Source organism: Passer montanus, unplaced genomic scaffold (assembly GCF_014805655.1).
Source record: "Passer montanus isolate IOZ18808 unplaced genomic scaffold, ASM1480565v1 scaffold10, whole genome shotgun sequence".
NCBI classification, from domain to species: Eukaryota; Metazoa; Chordata; class Aves; order Passeriformes; family Passeridae; genus Passer; species Passer montanus.
This window is the reverse complement of record NW_024356505.1, coordinates 6,950,633-6,973,528: the sequence shown is the minus strand read 5'-3', so window position 1 is coordinate 6,973,528 and position 22,896 is coordinate 6,950,633. Positions and strand designations below refer to the sequence as shown.

Here is a 22,896-nt window from a genome sequence, read left to right as displayed (position 1 = left end):
TGAAAGAGCATGTTTTCTGGACTATAAAATTTGCTTGTGAATAAAAATCATAAAAACTGAGAAGAAATTTAACTCCTCTTTCTGGACCATTTGAAAAATTCTATTCCTGCTGAGATTCACTCAAAATCATCATGAATATGATTTCTGATTTGACAAAATAAACACTTCCTATGTGGAAAATTCCTTAAAATAATAATACTGCAACACTGCAAAAAAATCAATAATGAAAAAAAAAATTTAAAAAGACCACATAAAACAACCAAACAAAAAAAAACCCACCAGTGACTACACTTTTCAAAGATTAAAAACTGACAGCTGACTACCATACAGCACTCTGGGCTAATCAGCAGATGGTGCACAAATGCACACCCTATAAAGCACAGCACTGGAATTTTCTGCCATAGTAGCCAAGAGCTAAAAAAATTCCTATGTAGACTAAGAATAAAGTGGGCTTTATTGATGTACCTGTGTGTCTATGAATATATAATTACTGTACTCGGAAGCACACATATTCAAAATTAGTCAGACCCTCTATTACTCTCACTAATGTGCTCAATGGGTTTTACAGGATGGGCAATATGCAATATCAAAGGGAAAACAATAAAAAGCAGATTATTTCCCTTACAACAAATTTTGCAGGTATATAACAGATTAAACTAATCTACACTACAAAATTTAGCCTGTACCAAGAGAAAAAGAAATTTATAACATACATAGAGCCCCACAGAAATAAAATTAAGAGTTGATCTGTTGAAACAAACTCTTCCGGCTTGCAAAGAAATTTAAATGGTGGTAAAACTAAAATGTTTCTTTCTTGAATACTGGTGAAACTGCCAACTATAAGCTAATTTAGTTGTTCTTTATTTAGCAGTAACATTTGTTTCCATAATCTTTTAATTTGGAGTGCTCCTAAGAACAGAGAGGCTTGCCACTGTTGTTGAAAGAATTTATTTCACAGTAAAAAAATCTTTAAATGACAACACCGCAATTCTGAATAATATATGTTTCTTAAAGCCTGACAGTTCCAGGATCTTCTCCTTGGCTTTCTCAAGTATATTTCATCTGGTTTTCACAAGGGTCACTGGCATGAAAAGAGTCAGTGATAAAATCAAATACAATACAGTGAATTACTGTGGCAGTGATTTTTCTTTAAAATTTCAAGATTTTAAAACATTAGGAATGCTCTTTTACAGATGTGTAAATAGAAAACCATGCTTCCCCAAACATACAAAAATTAGTTCTCAATTAAAAATAATTTAATTTCATGATGAGATGTGATTGGTCAGAAAATAAAACACCACACAAAACAAAAAATAAAACTAATAAACAAATTCAATATCAATTACTGGAAAATTTTTCTAAGGAGCTGTTTGATAAATCCACTGTTTACATGACAGAGTCTAGTGTTGAAATCCTCAATGGTTTAGGTTAAAAGCTAATTTATTTTAATAAAAAGAAAGTTTGAAATTGAACCATTGAACCATTGAACAAGATGGTATCTGATGTTCTTTCCTGCATCCTGCAGCATCTATTCTTCCCTCTGACACCGATAATGACAGAAATAAAGGTTTAAAAACAAGACCCATGTATGCTAGCAACTTTGTTCCTACATTTTCTCTTAGGACAAGAATTTTACTTTTATAATCTCTAACTAGACACACTGCAACAAGGATCAACAGCAGTTCTGAGTATATGCTACAGGCAATTTGATGAAAAAATAAAGGTAGGAAAAAGGCTTCAACAGCTCATTTTACATCTCAGAGCTTTTCACAGAATACAGAATTTACTGTATTTGTTTTGCTTCTGCCAAATATCATCAGCACCCTGACATTCTGAGTGAAATTTTCTTGGTTATTTTTTCATTTTTAAACACACAGCTATGAAAAAAAATCTAAGCCTTTGGCTATATATACCTAGGTCCTGCCTGGCATAAATCAAGCAAGTAGGCCTCTGAACCTTTAAAAGTGAAGTTTTCCAGTATTTTCTACAGAACCTTAGAAAAATTCAGGCATAAAGATATCTCTGGAATTTGCTTAACCTCTTACCCAAATAAGAAATTATTTCAAGGTTAGATCTGATTGAGTTCTAAAAGTCTCCAGAAAATAATTTCCACAGCCTCTTTGGTCAGCTTATTCCTGTGTTTACCCACCTTTACCCTGAATGCTTGTACCCATATATCCAACCAGAACTTTTCTTGCTGCAATTTGTGATGCTCCCCTCTTGCCATTTTGTATACATCCATCTTCTACCTAAAAAACCCCTCAAGGAAGTTGAAGACTGTGATAAGATCACCCACAAGCCCTTCTTTTCTTCGCAGGAAATAAAACCAGCCTTGTCAACCCCTCTTTGTGAGCCACATGCTCAGGTAACCTGACCATCCTGGTGATGCTCTTCCACACCCACTGCCTTACCATGATGTCTCTCTTGCAGCACTGGGGGCTCAAAACTGGGCATGGTACTGTCCCATGAATCCCATTCAACTTTTTGTCCACAAGGACATCCAACTCTTTTTTCCTTTTTTTTTCTTCATTTTCCACAAAGCTGTGGCATTAAACATGGCTGAGTCAAAACTATGGTCATGTAATCATAGGTTTTCATCAGTTTGATGACCAAATTAAAAACCAAAATAATAAATGAAATGGTTTTTTACTTTTTTTAAAGAATGTGCCATAATAATAACTTTAAAACAAGGTGCAAATAAAAACAATATCCTACAAAGAAACCTAGGACATTATCAGAACAGATAAGATCATGGACCAAAAAAGCCCCAAAATTCTACTGTGCTTGCCAAGTGAAAAAAAGTCCATTCACAATGCAACTTGTCAAGGTTCAAATCTCCGTTGAGTTTGAGAACAGCAATGAAAGTGGAAGGAGGAAATTTTTACTCACTTTTAAATACTATTTTTACTGTTTTTGGGATAGAATGAGAATTAATCAAAGGCAGGAATGGAATTCTCCGGGCCAAAAAGGGACAGACGAATTGTTACGTTTTCCCAAATGGGACAGGTTCAACAGAAGAAAACTCCATTTCTGAATAATCTTTAACAAAACTACTAACCAATTGGAATGAAAATACCAAAGTGAATAATTTTTGCTTTTCTAGTTTTCCTTTCACTGTACTTTACTAGGAATGAAATTGTTTAAAGATCACAAAGTGTTTGATCTTTCAAAATTCTTCTTCATTAACTGTTTTTCTTCTACAACATTTTTAAATTCAACAGAGAGAGAAACTCTGTCTGGGTTTTGGTTCTAATTTAACAGTCATTTTGCTGTTAAAGCCTATAAAAAAGAAACAGTCAATATTGCTTTTATAACCAAAAAGTTGGTACATTTTGTATAATAGATTATACATCATCCTCACCAGGGAGGGCTTGCATTTAAAAACATGTTATTCTGACAAAGTTCTAGATGAGTATTTTGAAAATCTGAATTTTTATTACAGAGCAAAGTGTTACTAAAGAGTAATACTAACAAAGTATTACCAAATATCAAGTGAGCTGCTTTGATTATAATTAGTGTATCTTTCCAGCTCTCTAATTTCATATTTATGGAAAAACTGGGGGGAAATCTTGATTATGTCTCTATAGTTATAATGCTATCTGCATGGGGATTCCAGCCAGGCTAACCTAAAAGCATCCATGTGAGAAACAAAGGAAAGACATCATACAGATTAACTCACTCCTGCAGTAGCAGAAGTGTAGATTAGAATTATTACTTCCTCAATGATTTGTACTGAGCCACCATAGCTATCATTAATTAATTTTCTGAACGGAGGGAAGAACTTGCCCCCTTCTCTTGAAATCAACAGGTTTAATTTCACTGGCACTGGTCTTAAATCTTCAATCTTGAGATATATGTCTCCTACTGAAAAATATGTCAGAGGATAAGAAGCTAGGTTTCAGTGACATAACTATCAAGAAGACAGTAAATTTTGAATCAGAGAATGAATAAGTAAAAATCAGCAGTAGTGAAATTTGTCTCACATTTGATATTTGCTATTTATTTTTTTCCTTCTACTCAGATATATTCCATATGAATTCTGTGATATCCTAAAAAATAAAAAATTAATGCTACATGAGACATACAATATTATTATTATTTTATAGCTTCATTGAAGAGTACAGATCTATATTTGAAGTCAGAAAACAACTGAATATGGGAAAAGCTAGCTCTTAGGAAATTAATACCAGGAAATGTTGATAAACTTTGTGCGTTGTCATGACGCGTAGAAGATCTGTTGCCTACCAGATGCCAGTGCAGGGGAAAAAAATCCCCACCATATTTAAAGAAGACAAGTTACTGAGAAGGTTTGGATGGAAGCCATGGCCATCATAATCTATATTGGACCTAGTGATATAAGCAGAACTAAATGGAGAGCCTGCAAAACAGGTTTCAACAGTTTGTTATCTGTACCTACAGGATCAAATGCCATCGTTCTCAGAAATGAGAATGGTGCCACACTCAGGGAGAAGCAAAGAATGGCAGACCAACACCTCACAGTTCAGAAACAAAACAGATTGACATATACTGCTCTCAGAGTAACAGTTTTATGCAGCTAATTTAGCACCGATTATCAATATTCCTGCTACAGTCAAAACATGAAGATATGACTTGCCTAAAACAGTAGTATCTTTTAAGTGGAGAGAAAAACTGGTTCAAATAAATAGTTTGCATGGCAGGTCCTAGCCTCAAAAAAACCCTCAAACACCCAAAAAACAGGAGGAAAAAAGTAATTAGAAATAGTCTATGTTGATGTTAAGTAGAAGTTCAAAAATAAGTATGTCTCATTTTTTTCAAGTGTATTTTAAACACAAATTTGAGGACATAAAGTGTAGTTATTTTTCAATATGATAGGAAGAGTTGCACGCCTAGGAGCAACATAAAGGCCTGAAAACATCAGGTTATAACTGTCTAAAAAGGACAAGCAAACTGTGACAGAACAATATTTGGAATATTCAGAGGAAGATCTGTGAGTATGGAAAATTAAATGTAGCAAGCAGGCACACGGTGGTTGAAGATTTGCACCCTCTAATCTGCACATAACAGCAGAGTTTGTGTGCTGTTGAGGACACCTCTAAGTACTCCATCCTCCAGGTTTTCATATAGCTCTCAAAAACCCTCTCCAGGTGTGCTAAAAGGCAGCAAAGAATGACCCACTTCTAAACTTGTTTCAGCTGCCACTGTTGAACTTCTCTTGGGGAAACATCCAACGTCCTTTGGATGAAGGCAATTTACTAAACATCTTGCTTCAAGATGGTAAAAAGGAGAGCACTCTATAGAGCAGGGGGTATTAAAAGAGAATCTGTGCTGTCTTACACTTAGGTAGAAAACTGAATTCTTTGTAGCTTTTTGAATCTGCAGTTAGAGGCTCATTTCGACCTTGGGATGATGTTCTTTGTGGTTGAGATTCTCCACACGCCTTAAACAGTTTTATTGATAGTAACCTGCTACAGCACATTTTATTCATTTGCCACTTAAGACAGTGAAAAAGAAAGGAATTTCCTAGCTGAGACCAGGACTATAATTCAACAAAAAACATAAACACATCCTTAAGTGCACTTGATGAACAATTAGATAGTTCAAAAATACACTAAGTATATTTAGACATAAATTTCTACTTATCCCCCAACTCCATGAAAAATTATCCGTGATTAAAAATCACAGTTATGTAAGCTTCTATAGATTATTTTAAAATTTTGTTGTGCTATTCAGTGGACCAATTGTCAGATACACCATATGAAAAATTATTTAACTCCTATGGAAAATCCTATGGATTTTACCCCTCAAATCCAAAAGAATGTTTTGAGAATTTCTGAAATATATTTTATTTATGTGACTGCACGTGGTTACTGAAATTATTCCAAGTGCACCCAATAAACTTTCCCCAACTTCCCACCTTACCTGTGATTGATTTGTATTAAAATTTAGCAATGTCCATTTCCATTTATTTATAATGGCAGACAGCTAACTACAGCAAATCCATATGGATATTTGCACACATTTGCAAACGTCCACAATTACCATCCACATTTATCCTTTTTGTATACTCACAAAGTCAAGTAGATCCTATGATGCTTATTACAGGAAATATCAAGACATGCATGACACTAGTGTGAGATGGCTCTTAAGATTCTTTCATTCACCTTGTGGTAAAACTTTATTGTGAACTACGATGTCCTACATGGTGATACTACCTTTCTGAATAAAATAAAAAAGATTCTGCAAATACAAGTGGTGATTTAAAAGCTTGCAAAAGTGCTCTTGAAATCAGAAACTATTAATAGTTCACTAACTGAAACAGGAAAATGATGAAAAGAGACAAGTGCTTTGAAATAAGGAGGAAGATTTACATTTGGAAGCAATGGAAGTGACAACACACTGCCTTTAGCCAGTCCTACTTGTCCAGAAATCTCAAGCTTTGACATTTGAGAGATATTACAAATACCCAAAAGGAACCTGCTGTGATGCTTTACAAGATACTGGCATGTATGACCCACAAACTAGAAGCTTAAAACCAGAGGAAAATACATATTGGATTTACTGTTAACTGGCCATGAAGCTCTGAATCAGAATAGGACATTAAAAAAAAAATGTTTGCTAGATATGTGACTTCCAGGGACATCTCAAGCTGATCTGACAATTCTTACTTGCCAGAAAATTAATGGAAAATCACCTCTTCTGAAGGAAAATATACTTTGCCTGAAGACTTCATCTTTTCTCCAATGTCTCATCCAATCCTATTCCTCTGAAAGGAGGGCTAACACAATGAAAAGAGAAGATGACACCACTTCCCTGGAAGCTCTAACTTGATGGTTTACCACCTAAAAGTAAGAATGTGTCTACCCCAAAATTTTCAGTTTTCATGATCACAAAACTTGACAGCAGAGGAGTAAAAGGCAACAGCAGCATGGAGACAGAAAATAAACAGCAACACAAAAGTGCAAGGATGGAAACTCTGCAGGCAGATAAATCACCTGGATTTCCTACCTGCAGATTAGTAAGAAGTAAGAATTTAGATGCAAAAGAAAACTTGTAAAAGATTAAACATTTTCTCTGACCAGTGTGCAAAGAATGTATTATGTAGATTTAAGCAAACTGTCATCTCAAATGTTGTAGGAAACTACATTCAACTACTGAACGAGAGTGAAGAAAGAATAAAATGTGGGAAATAAACATTCCTTTTTCGTGCGCATTTCATAACAGTCATTATTCATTCTAAAGTAATATTAAGTGTTGAATTAAAGGATTTGGTTTTTGAAATTAGCAAGGGGGAAAAACGTACTAAATTCTGATACTTTGCTCCTGTTTTCCATGTTCTCAATTTCCTTGTTGGCTCTACAATAAAATTTTGTTTTAATGAAATGTTAGTGAAAAAAAAAGTTGTAGTTGGATTTAGTTTAAAAGATAGTAAATAAAACATACTAAATTGGATAGACTTTGGTCTGGGTTATGAATTTAGAAAGCTAGATAAATAAACCACCACCAAATGCTTCACAGTCTTCAATGTTTCAAAAGAATAATGGTTCAGAAATCAGTTTTTAAAGCGTAAGGATATCTATTAATTTTCTGACTTTGCTCACCTCCTTCATTATTTTCCCACTTGTTCTCTAATGTATTGCAAAACAGTATTGCAGAGGGAAGCAGTTTTAGGTTTTGCCCTAACCATGCCTCATTCACTCATGATGATTCAGCAATTTACACAAAAGAATGCACAGAAGACATTCTGGTTTACACAAAATTTTAGAAATATCAGCTTTCTTACTGGGGCTGCTATATGTTTGCATCCACAGTTATTTTTCCATTCTGTCACAGAGTTTTGCGAGTTTTGCTCCTGCTGGTTAGAATAAACAATTTCCCACGAGAGGTCACCTCTTCCCACAGTGTCCAGGCAGGTTTTTATGAGAAGTGGTGCAATGTCAGCAGACCAGATAGGAACTGCATCTTGCCCTCCTCTTAATTCCAAACCATATTCAAAATCTCCACTGACTTTCTCATCACCTTTCCACTGCGTGCATGAGAGCAAAAAGGCAAAAAAAATCACCAGTAAGAAGAATGTTTTCTAGGGTATAAAGAGGAAAGTGTGAGAAATCTTTTTAAGAGACAAAGGCAATTATTAGGAGGAAGGTGCACAGAAAATTGTGTTTCTCCCAAGCATGTTTCAGTAACAGAAGTGCTGATGTCTCACTATATCCTGTGAAGTCATCACAAACCACTGTACCAAGTAATGACACAAGAAACACTGGGTTCACAAACTTTTGTGGCTGCACAATGTGCTGCTCTGAGCTTGCTCTGCCCCAGGAAGGAACCACAGGGGTATCATCCAGTAAAGCTGCCAAACAGACATGTAAGCAACTAGAAAAACTTTCCACAGTATATCTGGGTATTCAAATACAGTCCAGATACCACCAGAGCAGCAGAGAAACACTGCTTTTAAGCCCCCAATGCACATTATTTACCGATTATAGATTTGCAGATATTAACAGACTTTGTGCATAAGCAACTTTCCTGATGAAATTAAGCAGAGATATTCAAGTAAAGTAAATGTTCTGTTATTCATGTCCCACAGACAAAAGCCACTTCACAGAGCTAGAAGTTGATAACTGTAGCATGACAACTCTAATTACACAGTCAAATGCTAATACAGCTGAACCCTACCTCTGTTCAGCAGTCCATTGCAAATTATTTTGGAACAAGACATGGGCTTTTGTTTCACATGAATCAATCCTCCCTTTCATTATCCCCTCTTGATACAGAACACACAAACCTATCCTGCTTCATGGGAATAATTTGGAGATGAAAGAATATAAAAATCACAACTACAATATTTTTCTCAACCTTTCCATGTATGTTAGTTCCAGGTGAGCATCCAGCAGTGCAAAGGCATATACAGAGGCAAACAGAGTAGGGTTTGTGAAACACTGTATTTAGAATTGTGCATAGTACAGATACTCCATTCATATGTTGAGACATAATGAGTAACCATAATGACTAATCATAATGACAAAACCTTAGAAGACATTGTATAAAGCAGAATATTTACATGCTTTTAATTTACAGCAGAATTTTTTCTCTAGAATTATTATGCCACTAATGTGGACATCAAGCATAACAGCTGTTTTTTATGACAATCAGACTTCCACATAAGAAATGCCATTCTCTTAAATAAAGTATCTTTCTGACACACATTGAGAAAACCATATGCCTGTGTAACAGCTACATCAATGACCTTCAAAAAGCACCATTTGCATGTACATGATAAATTGCAATGCTGGAGTCATAATTTGTTTAGTCATGGTCATATGTCAGTTGGCCTTGCTGGGGTCTCATCAACAAAACAATCATTTGTCAGAAAAATACAGCTTATATTTCAGAAATACTAGTTATGACAAAACCTATAATGGTAAAAGGACTCTCATGTTCCGATTTATACTCGTCTCAGAAAAGGCATCTCAAACAGTGTTTCTATTCAAATGGCAGGGAGGATGGTTACTCAAATATTCAGTTCTAATTCAATTCTAATTTATAGCAAGACATATTTTATACTGGTCTCTCTAATTTATAACACTCAGTTGAAGAGAACTGAACTTGGTGACGTGAAAAATCCCTTCCTTATACTCTACCCTACATTATTTTCCCATTGGAGCACTACTTTTGAATATTGATTCAAAGATCTACCAGTTTTGAAAATCCTTAAGTTTCACATAAACTCCAAAAATAATTGCACTTTGAAACAAAGAGCTTGATAGTCAATCAGCTATTTTCTGACTACAAATTGATGCAGCTACACACAACACAGAATACTCTTAAGGAGGAAATAAGAAATATGCTGCTATACTGCTAGCTTGAGCCTCTCCAGAATATAAATGTTGAACCATGACTGAAGCTCTTTGATACTAATTTCAGCATTGCTTAATTGCTAATTCGTTCATTATCATGGATTAAAGTGGAAAAATGAACTGCAGAAAAAAAATCTTGCTATCATTAGCAAAATTGTTGTGCTAATAATAACAATAACAATTCCTCCTTAACCAAAGATAGCAATAAATTAGACTGTGTTTATTTGGTTTAATAGAGAATGCATTGGTGGATAACCACATTGCACCTTTAATCAATTGGGAAATCAATCTTTCTTTATGAATTTCCACAGCTCCTACAAATGGTAGTTGCATTTTTTTCTAAGCCTGAACTCCAAACACTGTCAAATGCTGCAGTCCCACCGGCCACTTAAAGACAAATTTAATTGTATTGTTGAATATTGTGGCTGTGTTATTTGTTTTGTTGTTGTGTTTTACAGAAATGAGCAACACCTCATACGCAGTAAAGCACTTTCATCCAACATACTTAGGCAAAATATCAATGTTATTCCCCAGTCTTAGTGTGGGAACAAAGCAGAGACTATTAAAGTAATAATATGAAGTTCTATCTATGAATTGTTGCTTTGCATATCCTTCTGCAAGTGGGGCAGGAAGCAACTCAAGGCATAAAATAGTAAGCAACATGTGTGATATGGAGAAAGAAAGTCTGAAAGTCCTAAGTACAACGTATTAAGACACTTATTTCTCTGACATGGTACACAGAAGTAGATTAAACAATGCAGTACAACCCTATATATGGTACAGCAAATGTGAGTACTACCTGATATTAAATTGAAAAAATTGCAACATGGTACTTTGGTTTTTCTTGTCAGGGACCATCATTTGCCTCTAATTATCAGAGGCAAATGAGTTACATAGTCTATGTACCTCGACTAACAAACTCAGATTATCTAATCTGCTTTAGTACAAAAAGCAACATGTGTTTCTTTGGGGATCACAACTCACTCTGATGATTGAAGAGGATGTCACCTACTATGAAATGTTTTCCTCAAAGCTGTCAATGAAATCAATCACAGTCAAAATAAGTTTTGTTCTATCTCTGTTTCAATTCAGCCATGATCTTGAAACAAATTTATGTTAGCTGTGGGTTGAACCCAGAATAAACAAGCTAAAGTTAAAGGGGTTTGGGAATGCATTTCTGTGTAATGTATTTGTTTCAATTTATTTCACAACAACCTTACACTCATTAAAGGCAAGCACGCCCCTAACAAGGATAACCTTTCTAGGAGACTGTGAAATATGGAATATCACTGATTATGCTGAAAACCATCAAAAATGTGAATGAAATGAGAAAGAATTTGAATGAACATCAGTATATAAACAAAATATAAACTGAAAACTCTTGCAATAACACAGATGGTATATGTTAAGCTATTTGGCAGATGCTAGGGATGACTTCCAGCACTCTGAAGTCACCAAAAGCCTTTGCTTTAACTTCAAAGTATTTGTTGTCTGAATAAAACAAAGTTTATATTCATATATATCAACATAGTGCACAATGCTGCAATTCTCAGATCAAAACATGGCAAAAGTCTATATATTATAGTGCTTACCATTATCACTTTTGAGATTTCCATTGCTGAGCTGTTTCAACCTCTTCTGATGGGATTTGCCGTTGTAGTGGATTTGTGCCTGAGCAGCAGAGTTTAGCTGAATGTTACAGACATTACACAAAGTGAAATTGGTGTGTTTCTTTTCTCTCTCCTTCTTTTCTTCAGTGCCATCAGGTGCTAATTCTTTCTCACCTTCCCGGTCTGGGAGAGATGTGAAATCTGAATTGTATGCCTGGTTATCAATGGGTAAATCAGGGCTCCAGGGCTTCTTCATATTTTCTGAGAAGAAAAAAACACATGAGAGAAAATTGTTGAGAACACAAAATAATGTAGAAAAGATAGCAACCTCTGCAAACCACTAAAAGGCAGAAAACACTTTTTTGCATTTTATATTTTGACATTATGTTTCCACTCATATATTTTGCTTTCTGTTAAACTTTTTCAGTTCTTATGTAACTCGACTAACTTTACAGCCAAGTGAAGCCCAAAGCTGAGCTACCATCAGATGTGGATGTGGCACCTCCTGTGATAACTTATCTAAGAAAGGGTAAAAAAACTGCAGGAGCTGAGAAAAAAATGTGAGACAAAACAACCCTTCAGTCAATGGAAGAAAAGGGGTAGAAAGTATAATTAACAGAAGAACCTTCCCCCTGCTTATATATTTGTTCCATAAGCTTAAATGCAGAGACCTCACCCTTGAGTTTATTAAATGTTTAGCAACCCCTGTTACCCTCTCCCCACTTCCTGTGATTGTTCTGAAGCCCAAGTCTAATAACTTCATAACTTTCTCATGTAAAGTAGTTCAAAGACAAATAAACATGTTATTAGTTTCTTATCTTAACCACTCAGGATTATAATTGAAGGATAGTTATCTTAGATTCAGCTAATACCAGGCAGCAACAACTACAGAAATTAGCAGATAATCCCATCTGCAGAACTTCAAGTGAAACTAATGTAACTGTGAGCTTCCATGATTAAAAGTGAGCAGAAATGGCACAGGTAAAGAAATGCTCTGAGCACTGCAAACCTAATTTACTATTCAAGGAATGCAAAATGTTATACCAACTTAGCATTTTGATGAGACCTTTATATGCCATATAAATCTTTAAAGTGCTTGTTCACCCAGACTTAGTGAATAAATGAAGGTCTAGACAAAGAATCTAATCTATACTTTGAGTGACAAAATTACTGCAGCCTTAAATACGATGATACTATTTGGTCTCTAATTGACAAATCAATCAACCTAGAGACAAAAAAAGATTATTGCAGCTACACAAGAAAATGGGTCTTTAATGCCAGATCCAGAAGAGTTTCAGTGTCTAAAACAAGCCTCCAGATTTGGACCTGATTACAATAAAATGCTGTAAATCATTCTTGAGATAGCTTCAAATTACTTAAATTTCATCAACTTAACTTTTTTGACAGCTCTCCCAAGGATTTAAAGACAATTATTGCCCTCAAATCAAATCACAAAGACAAATTTATATAAAGAAGCAAATCTAAAGTCTATCAATATTCAAATCAGTTTCAATCTCAGTTTTCAGTTCTGCTTGATATCTAATTAGCATTGTGTTCTATGCTAACTAAACACCACTTCATTTAAGAAAGGACAAACTCAAGTCTGAGAGGACCTCTGCACTTGCTGTATATTTAAACCTCACTCAACTAGATCTGTCAGTATTATTTCAGCTTCTGTGCACAGTCAGCTCTTACCTAGGATTGTAGCTGTTAAAAGCAAGAGATGAGAAATAGGCTAAAAAATTCATTAGAAAGCAAAAGACATTGCAAGACTGTAGAAGCTTAGAAGAAAATCTGATGTTTGTAAATAGCAGACCTATAGCATTTTTCTCCTAACATAAGGAGGAGGTTTCTCCTGAGGATGAAGCATAAATCTATCAGCCTCTCAGCCCTTCTGGAGTTTGCTGGAGAAACTCCAAAGATTCATCTGTCTAAAATATTTTTTAAATTAGTAAATTCAGTCTTTAATCAAAGCAGTATAAGGATTAAAATGCTATCACAAGAGAACTACTTTTATCAAGTTGGTCTAGATACCAGTAACAGTTCAGTAATTCCATTTCATGTACATGTCATACATGAATATATTTATATATATAAAATCTATTGCACTGAAAGTATTCCCCACTAGAGAGCAGTGTGAATTTAAAATTACAAAAACAATATATCTCTAGATCTATAGAGCTAACCATATAGGCATACGATTACTATAAAAAAACAGATTTTTCAACCAAGATGTACAATTGTGTAAGCAAATATAATCTAGTAAATTAAACATTGTATGCTATGTGTATGCATGTCTCATTCCTTTTGAAACATTTACACACATAAGCTGGCAACCTAATAAAATGTATTAGCATGTTATTATGTCCTTCTAATATTCCAGTCAAAACAGTCTAATCCATTAAAGTCTTATTTTTGGCATATAGAATCTGTCTTGCATTACAATCTCATTCCAGGAAAGAAAATTACAAAACGCACACTCAATAACAGCACAATAAGCTAATAAGAGAAATTTCACCTTGGAAATAAGTGATTTGTACATCTACCATGTGCTTTCCGTAGAAAAGCATGTGACATCATTAGAGTTGCAATTTTTGTATATATACATTTTTGTATATGTCCACATCACTCTCAAATCCGGAGGAAGGGGATAATTTGTAACTGGAGTTTAGGTAACAACTAGGCAAACAGAAGTTTCAGAAATATATATTACACTACAGTACATCACCATTTTCTTTACAGATACACAGTGATTTTTGGATATGTAATGGCACTGCTAAAGGACTAAAGTGATGTATTACAAACCTTTATACCTGTAAAGCCAGCATTATATGGCAGCACTCAAAAAGATCTATTTAAGAAAAAATTGAAAAGGTGAAGAAAACATTTTTTTAAACAGAAACAGCTGCTGATTAAAACATTCCAAGTCATTCTTATTCAATATTTCTTAAGGAACACATAAAGATAGCAAGTGATGAAGAAGAGGGAGATATATGAGTATAATATGCTGACATATTTTAAAATACAATTTATTGCTCCAAGTAGGACTTTTAAAGAAACAAGAAAAAAAATTTTCTTAAAATCTTGTGAAGATCCACCAGTGTTTAAATCAACACACATGCAGTCTCACTCATGAAAACAACAGGCCTTCAGCTCATGCATGCATCATTATATACTTCCATTTTCTGGAGTAAAAATGTTTAGCCAGCAATTTTGATTGGCAAGGAAAAGAATGCTTAGTTCATCCTATTGGAAAATTACATGGAACAGGATTTTAAAAACTTAACTTTAAAAGCAATTTTTAATTTTTATCAATGTCTTTTTGCCTTGATAATATGTGGATAAGCTTTAAATGACAACCCTGTTTCACTGTGATCATATTATAAAGATCATGTCGACTGTACTGGCTACATATCTTTTAGAGTCATCAGTTTTGCAAAGAACTATTTTTTCCCCATAAAAGAAAGCTAGTTTCTCAATTTTAGGGGCCCTAATGAAGCCTTCAGAGCACTAGAAATGAGTGAACCAGGCAACCAAGATCCCAAAACTTCATGCCAATTTAAATAGCACTCGGGATAAATGCTTACATTTATTTACCCTGGGGCTCTGAACTCAATTTTGGCTCAATGATGCTTACCAGTAAAATGAACTTTGCACAACATTATAGTTTTGTGAACTAGAAAACTGTCCCATATGGAAAACCAGCACTACTACAATTTGTGGTGTTTGCTGGCTTAGATAACATAGCTACTTCCTGGGGATTTCTCTTCTAAAATGTGCTTGAAAGTAGGGGATTAGAAATCACATCCTTTCCTGAAACAATCCCTACCTTCTTAGCTGCAAGCCAATGGCATACTTTCTATTCAAGAAAATTGAAAGGAAATATCACTCATTTGTACTACAATTGTTCTCCTTCCAGACCGTCTTATCAGCATAGAACTGTATCAATCACTATGACTTTGGCTCTGTGTACATAATATTTAAACATGTTGGGTACATTCAAGAGGCCAACAGAGCACAGGAGTCCCAGACACCACTGTGTACCTAAGTCTGTTGTATTTAATGCAGACATCCTGCCACCAATGAATGACCCAGTTCAGCTTGGAGAAGAGAAGGCTTCAGGGTAACCTCAGAGATACCTTCCAGTACCTGAAGGGGCTTACAAGAAGGGACTTTTCACAAGGGCCTGTGATGACAGAGCAAGGGGAATGGCCTCGGGGTGAAGGAGGATGTGTTTAGATTAGGTATTAGGGGAAAAAATACCTCATTTTAAGTGCAGTGAGGCACTGGAACAGGTTACCCAGAGAAGTAGACTCTCCATCCCTGGACAGGTTTAAGCCCAAGTTGGATGGAGCTTTGCATAATTTGGCCTAGGAAGGTTGCTTTTCTATGGCAGGATAGCTGGAACTAGGTGATCTTTAAGGTCCCTTCCAACCCGAACCATCCTATGATTCTATGCATCTTAAAGCATATCTCCTTGTCTACTTCCCAACAGGTTACTACAATAAATACATTCTTGTAATAGCTGAAGGATACAAAAGATGGACAGGGCATTAAGGACAAAGTCCACTAATTACAATATTAAGGGATTTCTAATATTTCTTTTCAAAACTGTGAAAGCTATTCAAGTAACAATCATCAAAGATGGAGATGTTTGCATCTGAGTTACTCATTCCCAGACTCTACTCCATTCCTAGACACGTTAAATTTCACCAAGAATGCTATGCAGAGTGATCTCACAATGAGATAGACTAAAGCATAAACTCAGGTGTTTTGTGGTGAGAAAAACATATTCCTCTTCATTTGCAGATGTCTAGGGTGTACATTGCAAATTAGATGGGACAAATATTGCTCTGCCTGTGATAGAGTCTCTCCAAACATTAAAAGGACTGAACTTTCACTGGTAATAATAATAATACTCATGCTCTCAGATATCAACAGATAACAAATATTGAGAGATACCATCTGCTTTCAAGAAACTGTTCTTAATGCAATGTTTAAAAAAGAAAATAAAAAGAAAGAGAAAAAAAAAAGAGATTGATCACTTATCAATAGCCTCACCTTGTCAGTTTTCACATATTTGAGGGATGTTACTGGCATGCTACACCCTCTGGTAATAACTGGAATCTTATGTTTTCAAACTTCATAAATACATCATCACCAGTTGACATAAGTCACTGTAGCACAGCAACTTTTGCATGAAGCTTTTAAGAATCGTCTTCACACTGTGAGTGTGAGCCACTATGTGCCAGGACCCTTCCCAAAACTGGTATCTCTGTGCTGAAGTTTTCCTATTTATGTTATGAAGCTCCCTGCTGCATTGGGTACCTGTGACGCCCCTACCAAAAAGCCCCCCATGAGTGCTAACTTGCCTTTGTAACCTTTAATTGAGCTTACTGAGTAAAATGCTAGCTCTAGAAATGTATTCCTGAGAGAAGCTAAAATCATCAAAACTGCCATCTATTTTAAACATGGATGGTGGGGGCAGGGTAGCCTGGGGGAAGGATCAGGAATAATAAAATAAAATATCCTTGGCTTCTTCCACCCCCCATTATCACTGGATGATCCCAACACTGCAGCTTTCCGGTTTTGGTCGCGGCTGCACCTGCTCCTGGTTCAGAGCCCAGAGAGATTTAGGTCAGGCCCATGCTGCACATCACGGCCGTGGCAGAACAAAAAGCAGCAGAGTGGTGAAAGATCACTCACGGTGACTTCAGAGCCCAGAGAGATTTAGGTCAGGCCCATGCTGCACATCACGGCTGTGGCAGAACAAAAAGCAGAGTGGTGAAAGATCACTCATGGTGAGAGAACTGCATCTGTGCAACACAGATCCCTCCCAAATGACCTCAGTAACCTTCAGGATATGCTGCAGGACTCATCTGCTTTGGATGGATGGATGGACGGATGGATGGACACCATTTCAGTGGAAGAGCTACTGTGGAATGGGAATCTACTGGGTTCTGAAATGCTTTTCAGAAGCCAATCAATTTTTCAGGGTCTCCTTCCTGAGCCTTTCTGATTAAATTTAAATACCAAGTAGCACATAATACAATAAAATTTGATGTGAAAATCTGGACAATATATGCATTAAGTAATTTTACACTGTAGGAAAGCTTTTCTACTATGAGGTTTTGTAGCAAGAATAATCACTTGCTTCTAGAAATCAAGGAAAATTTTGTCAGGTCATATACCCAAGAGCTAAATTAATAGTGAGTGATAAAACTGTGGATAAAACTCACTATCTCTTCTTGCCGTGTGCCTAATACAGCTCAAATCAAATCACATCTGACGCCTGTATTTACCAAATTTTCTCTTTAAAAATTCCACAAAAAATAGAGTAAAAGAGGCATCTTAGCGGGGGGCAAGACAAGTCAGGGAGGGAAACTCTTATTTTCTTGTTTATTGTTTCTCTGTATCCTACCAGCTCCAACCAGTCTGATCACTGCTGCTAGCTGCTACACCACTTCAATCATCCATGGGAATAATAAGATCATAATCATCATAATCTGAGGGTTTTTTGTGAAGTCTAAGAGGAAAATAATCTCTAAAGCAAAAACTGCATCAAGCAAAAGAAAAAAAACACACATTTTCTACATGTGATTATTGCTGAGGGGGAACGAGGTAAAATTGAGATTGACATTATTTGGGGTTGGAGGGCTTTATAATTTTGTCTCTGTCCTAGGACTCCTCCCAAGGAATGCTTCTCTGCAAACTGAACCCTATAAGAATAGATATTTATCCATTTGAAACAGGCTCATTGTATATTTGTATACCTTAAGCAATAGCACAGAAAATAAAAACCTGGGCTTTTGTTTTGCTTTGCCGGGAGAGCACTTAAATCTTTCAGCAAAGGCTGCATTTCAATACTGCAGCAAATGAACAAACCCCAGCCTATCTCCCATCACAGCCACATGCACCAAGAGATCCTAAAGGAACTCACAGATGGACTAAACAGAAAAAGTTCATCGTTTCCTGGTTCAGTAGTTCCCTCGTGCCAGAAGCAACTAACAGACATCTCATAGTCTCAAAATATACTGCAGTCAGTTTTTTAATTGAGTTCTATAAAAAGAGCTAAGCACTAATCAACACCATATGTTATTCAATTAGCTAGTAATACATATCTATTTCTCAAGCCTGTGCTAACATAATGGAGCACTTTGGGTGGTTTGGAACTATTTAAAGGCCAAGTAATTAATTTGCAAACATCAGCTTCTAAAATCTGAGAAGCACTACTGTGATGACTTACAAGCCACAAAAACTCCCTCATTTGCTTTCTATTCAATCTGTTTTCAGAAACAGTCCTTGTGAAAACAAAGATTTCTGCATAAAATAGGGCCCGAAAAAGACAGGGGTTCAGCTATGTGTGTGTTACCCAGGTCCAGAGGGACGCTCCTCCCATGCAGGTAAAGTGAGCAGCTCCTGTTTCATCACTTCCCTCTCTCTCCACCAGCAGTATATCTTGGTACAGACCTTGTACCTGAGGCAGTAATTAGCATGACAAATGGTACAGCTAGCAAAGTCGTGCAGGCTCTGCCAACCAAAAAAATTTGTTGCTGTCAAACAACCTGAAATGCATTATTTTATTCCATATTCTTGATTTTCACATATGAAATTGTGCTCACAGCCTCGAAACTCAAAACTCCTGTCAACGGTAGTCAGAGTTGTCGGAGCTCAAACAAAAGGGACAGAAACATCCAACTGCAATTCCAGACGCCTCTACTGGACAAAACCTTGGCTTTCGCAATATTTCTGAGAAGGTAGGCAGCCAGAACAGGTTTTAAAGGGAAGGGAAGGGAAAAAATTTAATAGGGAATTATAATAGTAGAATATTTTAGGTTTATACAGATCATTAAGATCTTCAAATCCAGCTGTTAGCCCAGCACTGCCAAGTCCACCACTAAACCATGTTCTCAAGACCCACATCCACATGTCTGTTAAATACCCCCAGGAATGGCAACTCTATCAATTTCCTAGGCAGCATGAATAACTGCTTGATAACCCTTTTGTTCAAGAAATTTTTCCGAATATCCAGTCCAAACCTCTACTAACACAACTTGAGGACATCTCAAATCACTTGTTACCAGGGAGAAGAGACCAACCCCCACCTGTCCATCCCTCCTGTCAGGTATCTGCAGAGAATGGTTGGGTTCTGAGCCTCCTTTTCTCTAGACTAAACAAATCCCAGCTCCCTCAGCTGCTCCTCAGATTTGTGCTCCAGACCCTTCACCAGCTTTATTGCCATTCTCTGGAGACATTCCAGCAGCTCAATGTCCCTCTTGTAGGGAGGGGCCCAGAACAAAATGAAGGATCTGAGGTGTTGCCTCTCCAGTGCCCAGTACAGGGGGACAAGCATTGCCCTGGTCCTGCTGGCCACACTAGTGCTGATAAAAGAATATTACTTTTGATTTCATAGATAAAAATCATTTTTTACAGACTCTGGATCAACTGCCATATGTGAAATCAGCCTACAACCTGTCATTCAGACATTCTATAAGTGCCATTTTCCACCTCAAATATCTTTAGTTTTCCCAATACCTAAGTATCCAATCAAAACTTTATCTCAGCAGAAAGCAAGAGCATGAACAGCTGTTTGGGCATAACGAGCAACTCATTTTTGCAGATGAGAAAGTTCCATTTTTAACGGTCCAAAACAATCACTACCACTGTATCCAAGTAGGCAATTTTTTTAATTAAGTTTCAGTTAGTGTTTGTGACAAGTTTGCTGATAGGTTATCTCTTTGGATACACAGGCACCTTTTTTTTTCTTTTGTGATTAAGTATTTCAGAAATAAGTATTTTGGCAATGTGCTGATGAAAATACATCCACAAAATGAAACAGGAAGAGAATTAAAAAGGCAAGCCACATGAATAAGCTCTGTGGGAATTCTGTTTAAAAAAATAAACAACCACCACTTTCCACAAAGAAACCCAAACATTGCAGAATAAAGAATAATAATTCTTAGAAAGATTGTTCAACCCCTAAAATCTTTGTTATGCACAAAAAAATGCAGCCATTAGACATGAAATGAAATAAAGTGGCAATAAATGTACTAACAGTGAGGGAATTGTTCAACCCCTAAAATCTTTGTTATGCACAAAAAAATGCAGCCATTAGACATGAAATGAAATAAAATAAAGTGGCAATAAATATACTAACAGTGAGGGAGAGGAAATTAAAGGCTACAAGCAAGAGATAACTAAGATTTTTTTTTTTGTTTTCAGTTCAAAAGTAATGCCAGAAATATGTGGGGTTTTCTTTTTTTTTTAATCTGAGAAATTTTAGAAATTATTATTTGTTGTATTTGAAAGATAATTTTCCAAATATTTTCAGAGTTTTATGGTTTGAATTTTCAAACCTTCTAAGATCCTAGTAAATAGCAATATTTACCACATAAAAAACATCCAAAAAACAATCTCATCCGTCATTTGGTTATAATTTTTTTTAGGGAATTGCTGTATGGATATTTTTAAACAAAAGACCTTGAAAATACAGGAACCATAAAAGACCAAAACAAAGCAATTTTAGTGCTTCAATCAGTTACCCTTCGGAATGCATTTCTAAATAAAACAAAAAGTTTTACTTTTGCCTTTCTCTAAATGCATTTCTAAAAACACCTCTGTTTAAAAAATAAAACCTTAAGGAAAAGGTCTTATGTTTGAATATTATCATATAGACTTTCACAGCAGGAATCTTTTTTTTTTCAGATTATCTGCTCATTATAAAACATTCACATAGCTCTGGCAACACTTAGAAGGATAGGGATTTTTTTTTTTATTATGTTATTGCTTCATTACACCCACTGGGCCATTTAGTGTTGAATTTAATGGAGACCAGATCATTTTCCAAGCAATGCAAACACATCAAGGTTTGTTGTGTTTGGAAAGGTTAGCAGATGTTTCTGCAAGTGCTTGTGAAAGTTATTGCTGTTTATCTTACTCTCAAACCTTTGGATTGCATTTTCTTTAAATACTGCATTCAGCCCTGCATTCATGGTAATATGAACATAATTTCTGCTACTTTACAGCATGTGGTTTTTTGGGTAGCTGTTACAATTTTAACTGAGAAGTACAAACATATTGTGTGCAACTTAAAAAGCATATTCTCTATCATGGCTTGACAGACAATGCCTTTGCTATTGTCTCCACGGCTGATATAATGTTTCTGCTTGTCAACTATACATTTATCTGAATCTCTTCATCAGTACTAGGGATCTAAAAATAATTTCTAGCAAATCAGACTACACTGGACATGTATCGATAAAAAAATCTGAAAGACAAATTACGCGACCTGGACCTATTTATGTTTCCTTGGGATGACACAGTGTCCCAGAGCAGCAGCTAAAATCCTTTGTTACAGTCGCACAAGGCCAATGTAGAGCTTTGCTTTTGCCACTGGGGACTTATTTTAACACAAGCACTATCTGTCTGTGTCACATTTCTAATAACCTTTTCATCACAGTATCCAGATGTAATCCATTTATAGAAACGCTTAGGCATCAAAAATAAAAATGTGCAAAAGGAATCTAATTACTGAATACAGAAAGTAGGATGATTTATTTTTTGTTTGGGATAAATTCGGGTGATTCACTATTCGTGAATGTAAATATATTTTCAAGGCGTGACTGCTATAATCCCACAGGGTCAGTGTGTGTGTGCCAGTGCACGCTCAGGAAAATGCATCATAAAATATTAGGACCTAAGAGGATGTCCTGGGCAATTTATTGCACTAGCTTTTTCCTTGCATTACTTTCCCACAAGTGTAATTCACTCCTCTGTTGAATTGTGTGGAAAATTAAGGCAGGGCATATTAGGGAGAATTTGCTTATATTTTTTATAAGGCAAATAGCTTTTAAGGCTAAGTGTAAGAGGAGGGTTTGAAATTATTTCTGTAAGTGTTTATTGATGCCAGATCTCTGAAATACATTACCTATTTGGAATTTGGACATACACAGTTCCACAATGAAACTAAGGAAATGCAGGAAAACGTGGACAAACCAAAGAACAAAAGTCCATATCATCCCTTCAAAGCAGGACCTATCACTCCACTTTGCTTCTAAAAGTCAGGCCCTGTTTGAGATTACTGATTGCACAGCATAGTCCAGGAGTAGCTTCCAAAACTCAAAGCCTCTCAGAGAGGTCTAGGAGTTACTGAATACATTAATCAATGACAGTGCCTTATTAATGTTAAAATACAAAAAATAGCTTCTAAAATAGGAAGGTTTTTCCCAGTTCTGCAGAAATCTGTGGTTTTTTGTACATCTTTTTCACGCAAACTTCTGTTGGAGCATCACCTTCAGTATTCTACCATCATGTTGTTTTTTTGTAGGGCTTTATATAGCATGCACTGCCAATAATTAAAAATCAATTGTTCTTCCTGAAGCATCCTCCCATGATTGGATGCATTTCTGAAAAAGAATCATGGAAAGCACGGGCATAACACCACACACACA

General features: G+C 35.9%; 1 protein-coding gene across 4 annotated transcripts in view; it reads right to left on the bottom strand.

Annotated features, from left to right (window-relative positions):
- Positions 1 to 22,896, bottom strand: part of ZNF385D (zinc finger protein 385D) — a 412,422-nt gene that overhangs the window by 314,508 nt on the left and 75,018 nt on the right. For all 4 annotated transcript variants that reach the window (XM_039713027.1, XM_039713000.1, XM_039713010.1 and 1 more), the window contains exon 2: positions 11,429 to 11,707. In XM_039713027.1, the coding sequence (XP_039568961.1) occupies positions 11,429 to 11,702 (274 nt within the window). In that variant the 5' untranslated portion in view covers positions 11,703 to 11,707. The remainder of the gene's footprint in view (positions 1 to 11,428; positions 11,708 to 22,896) is intronic.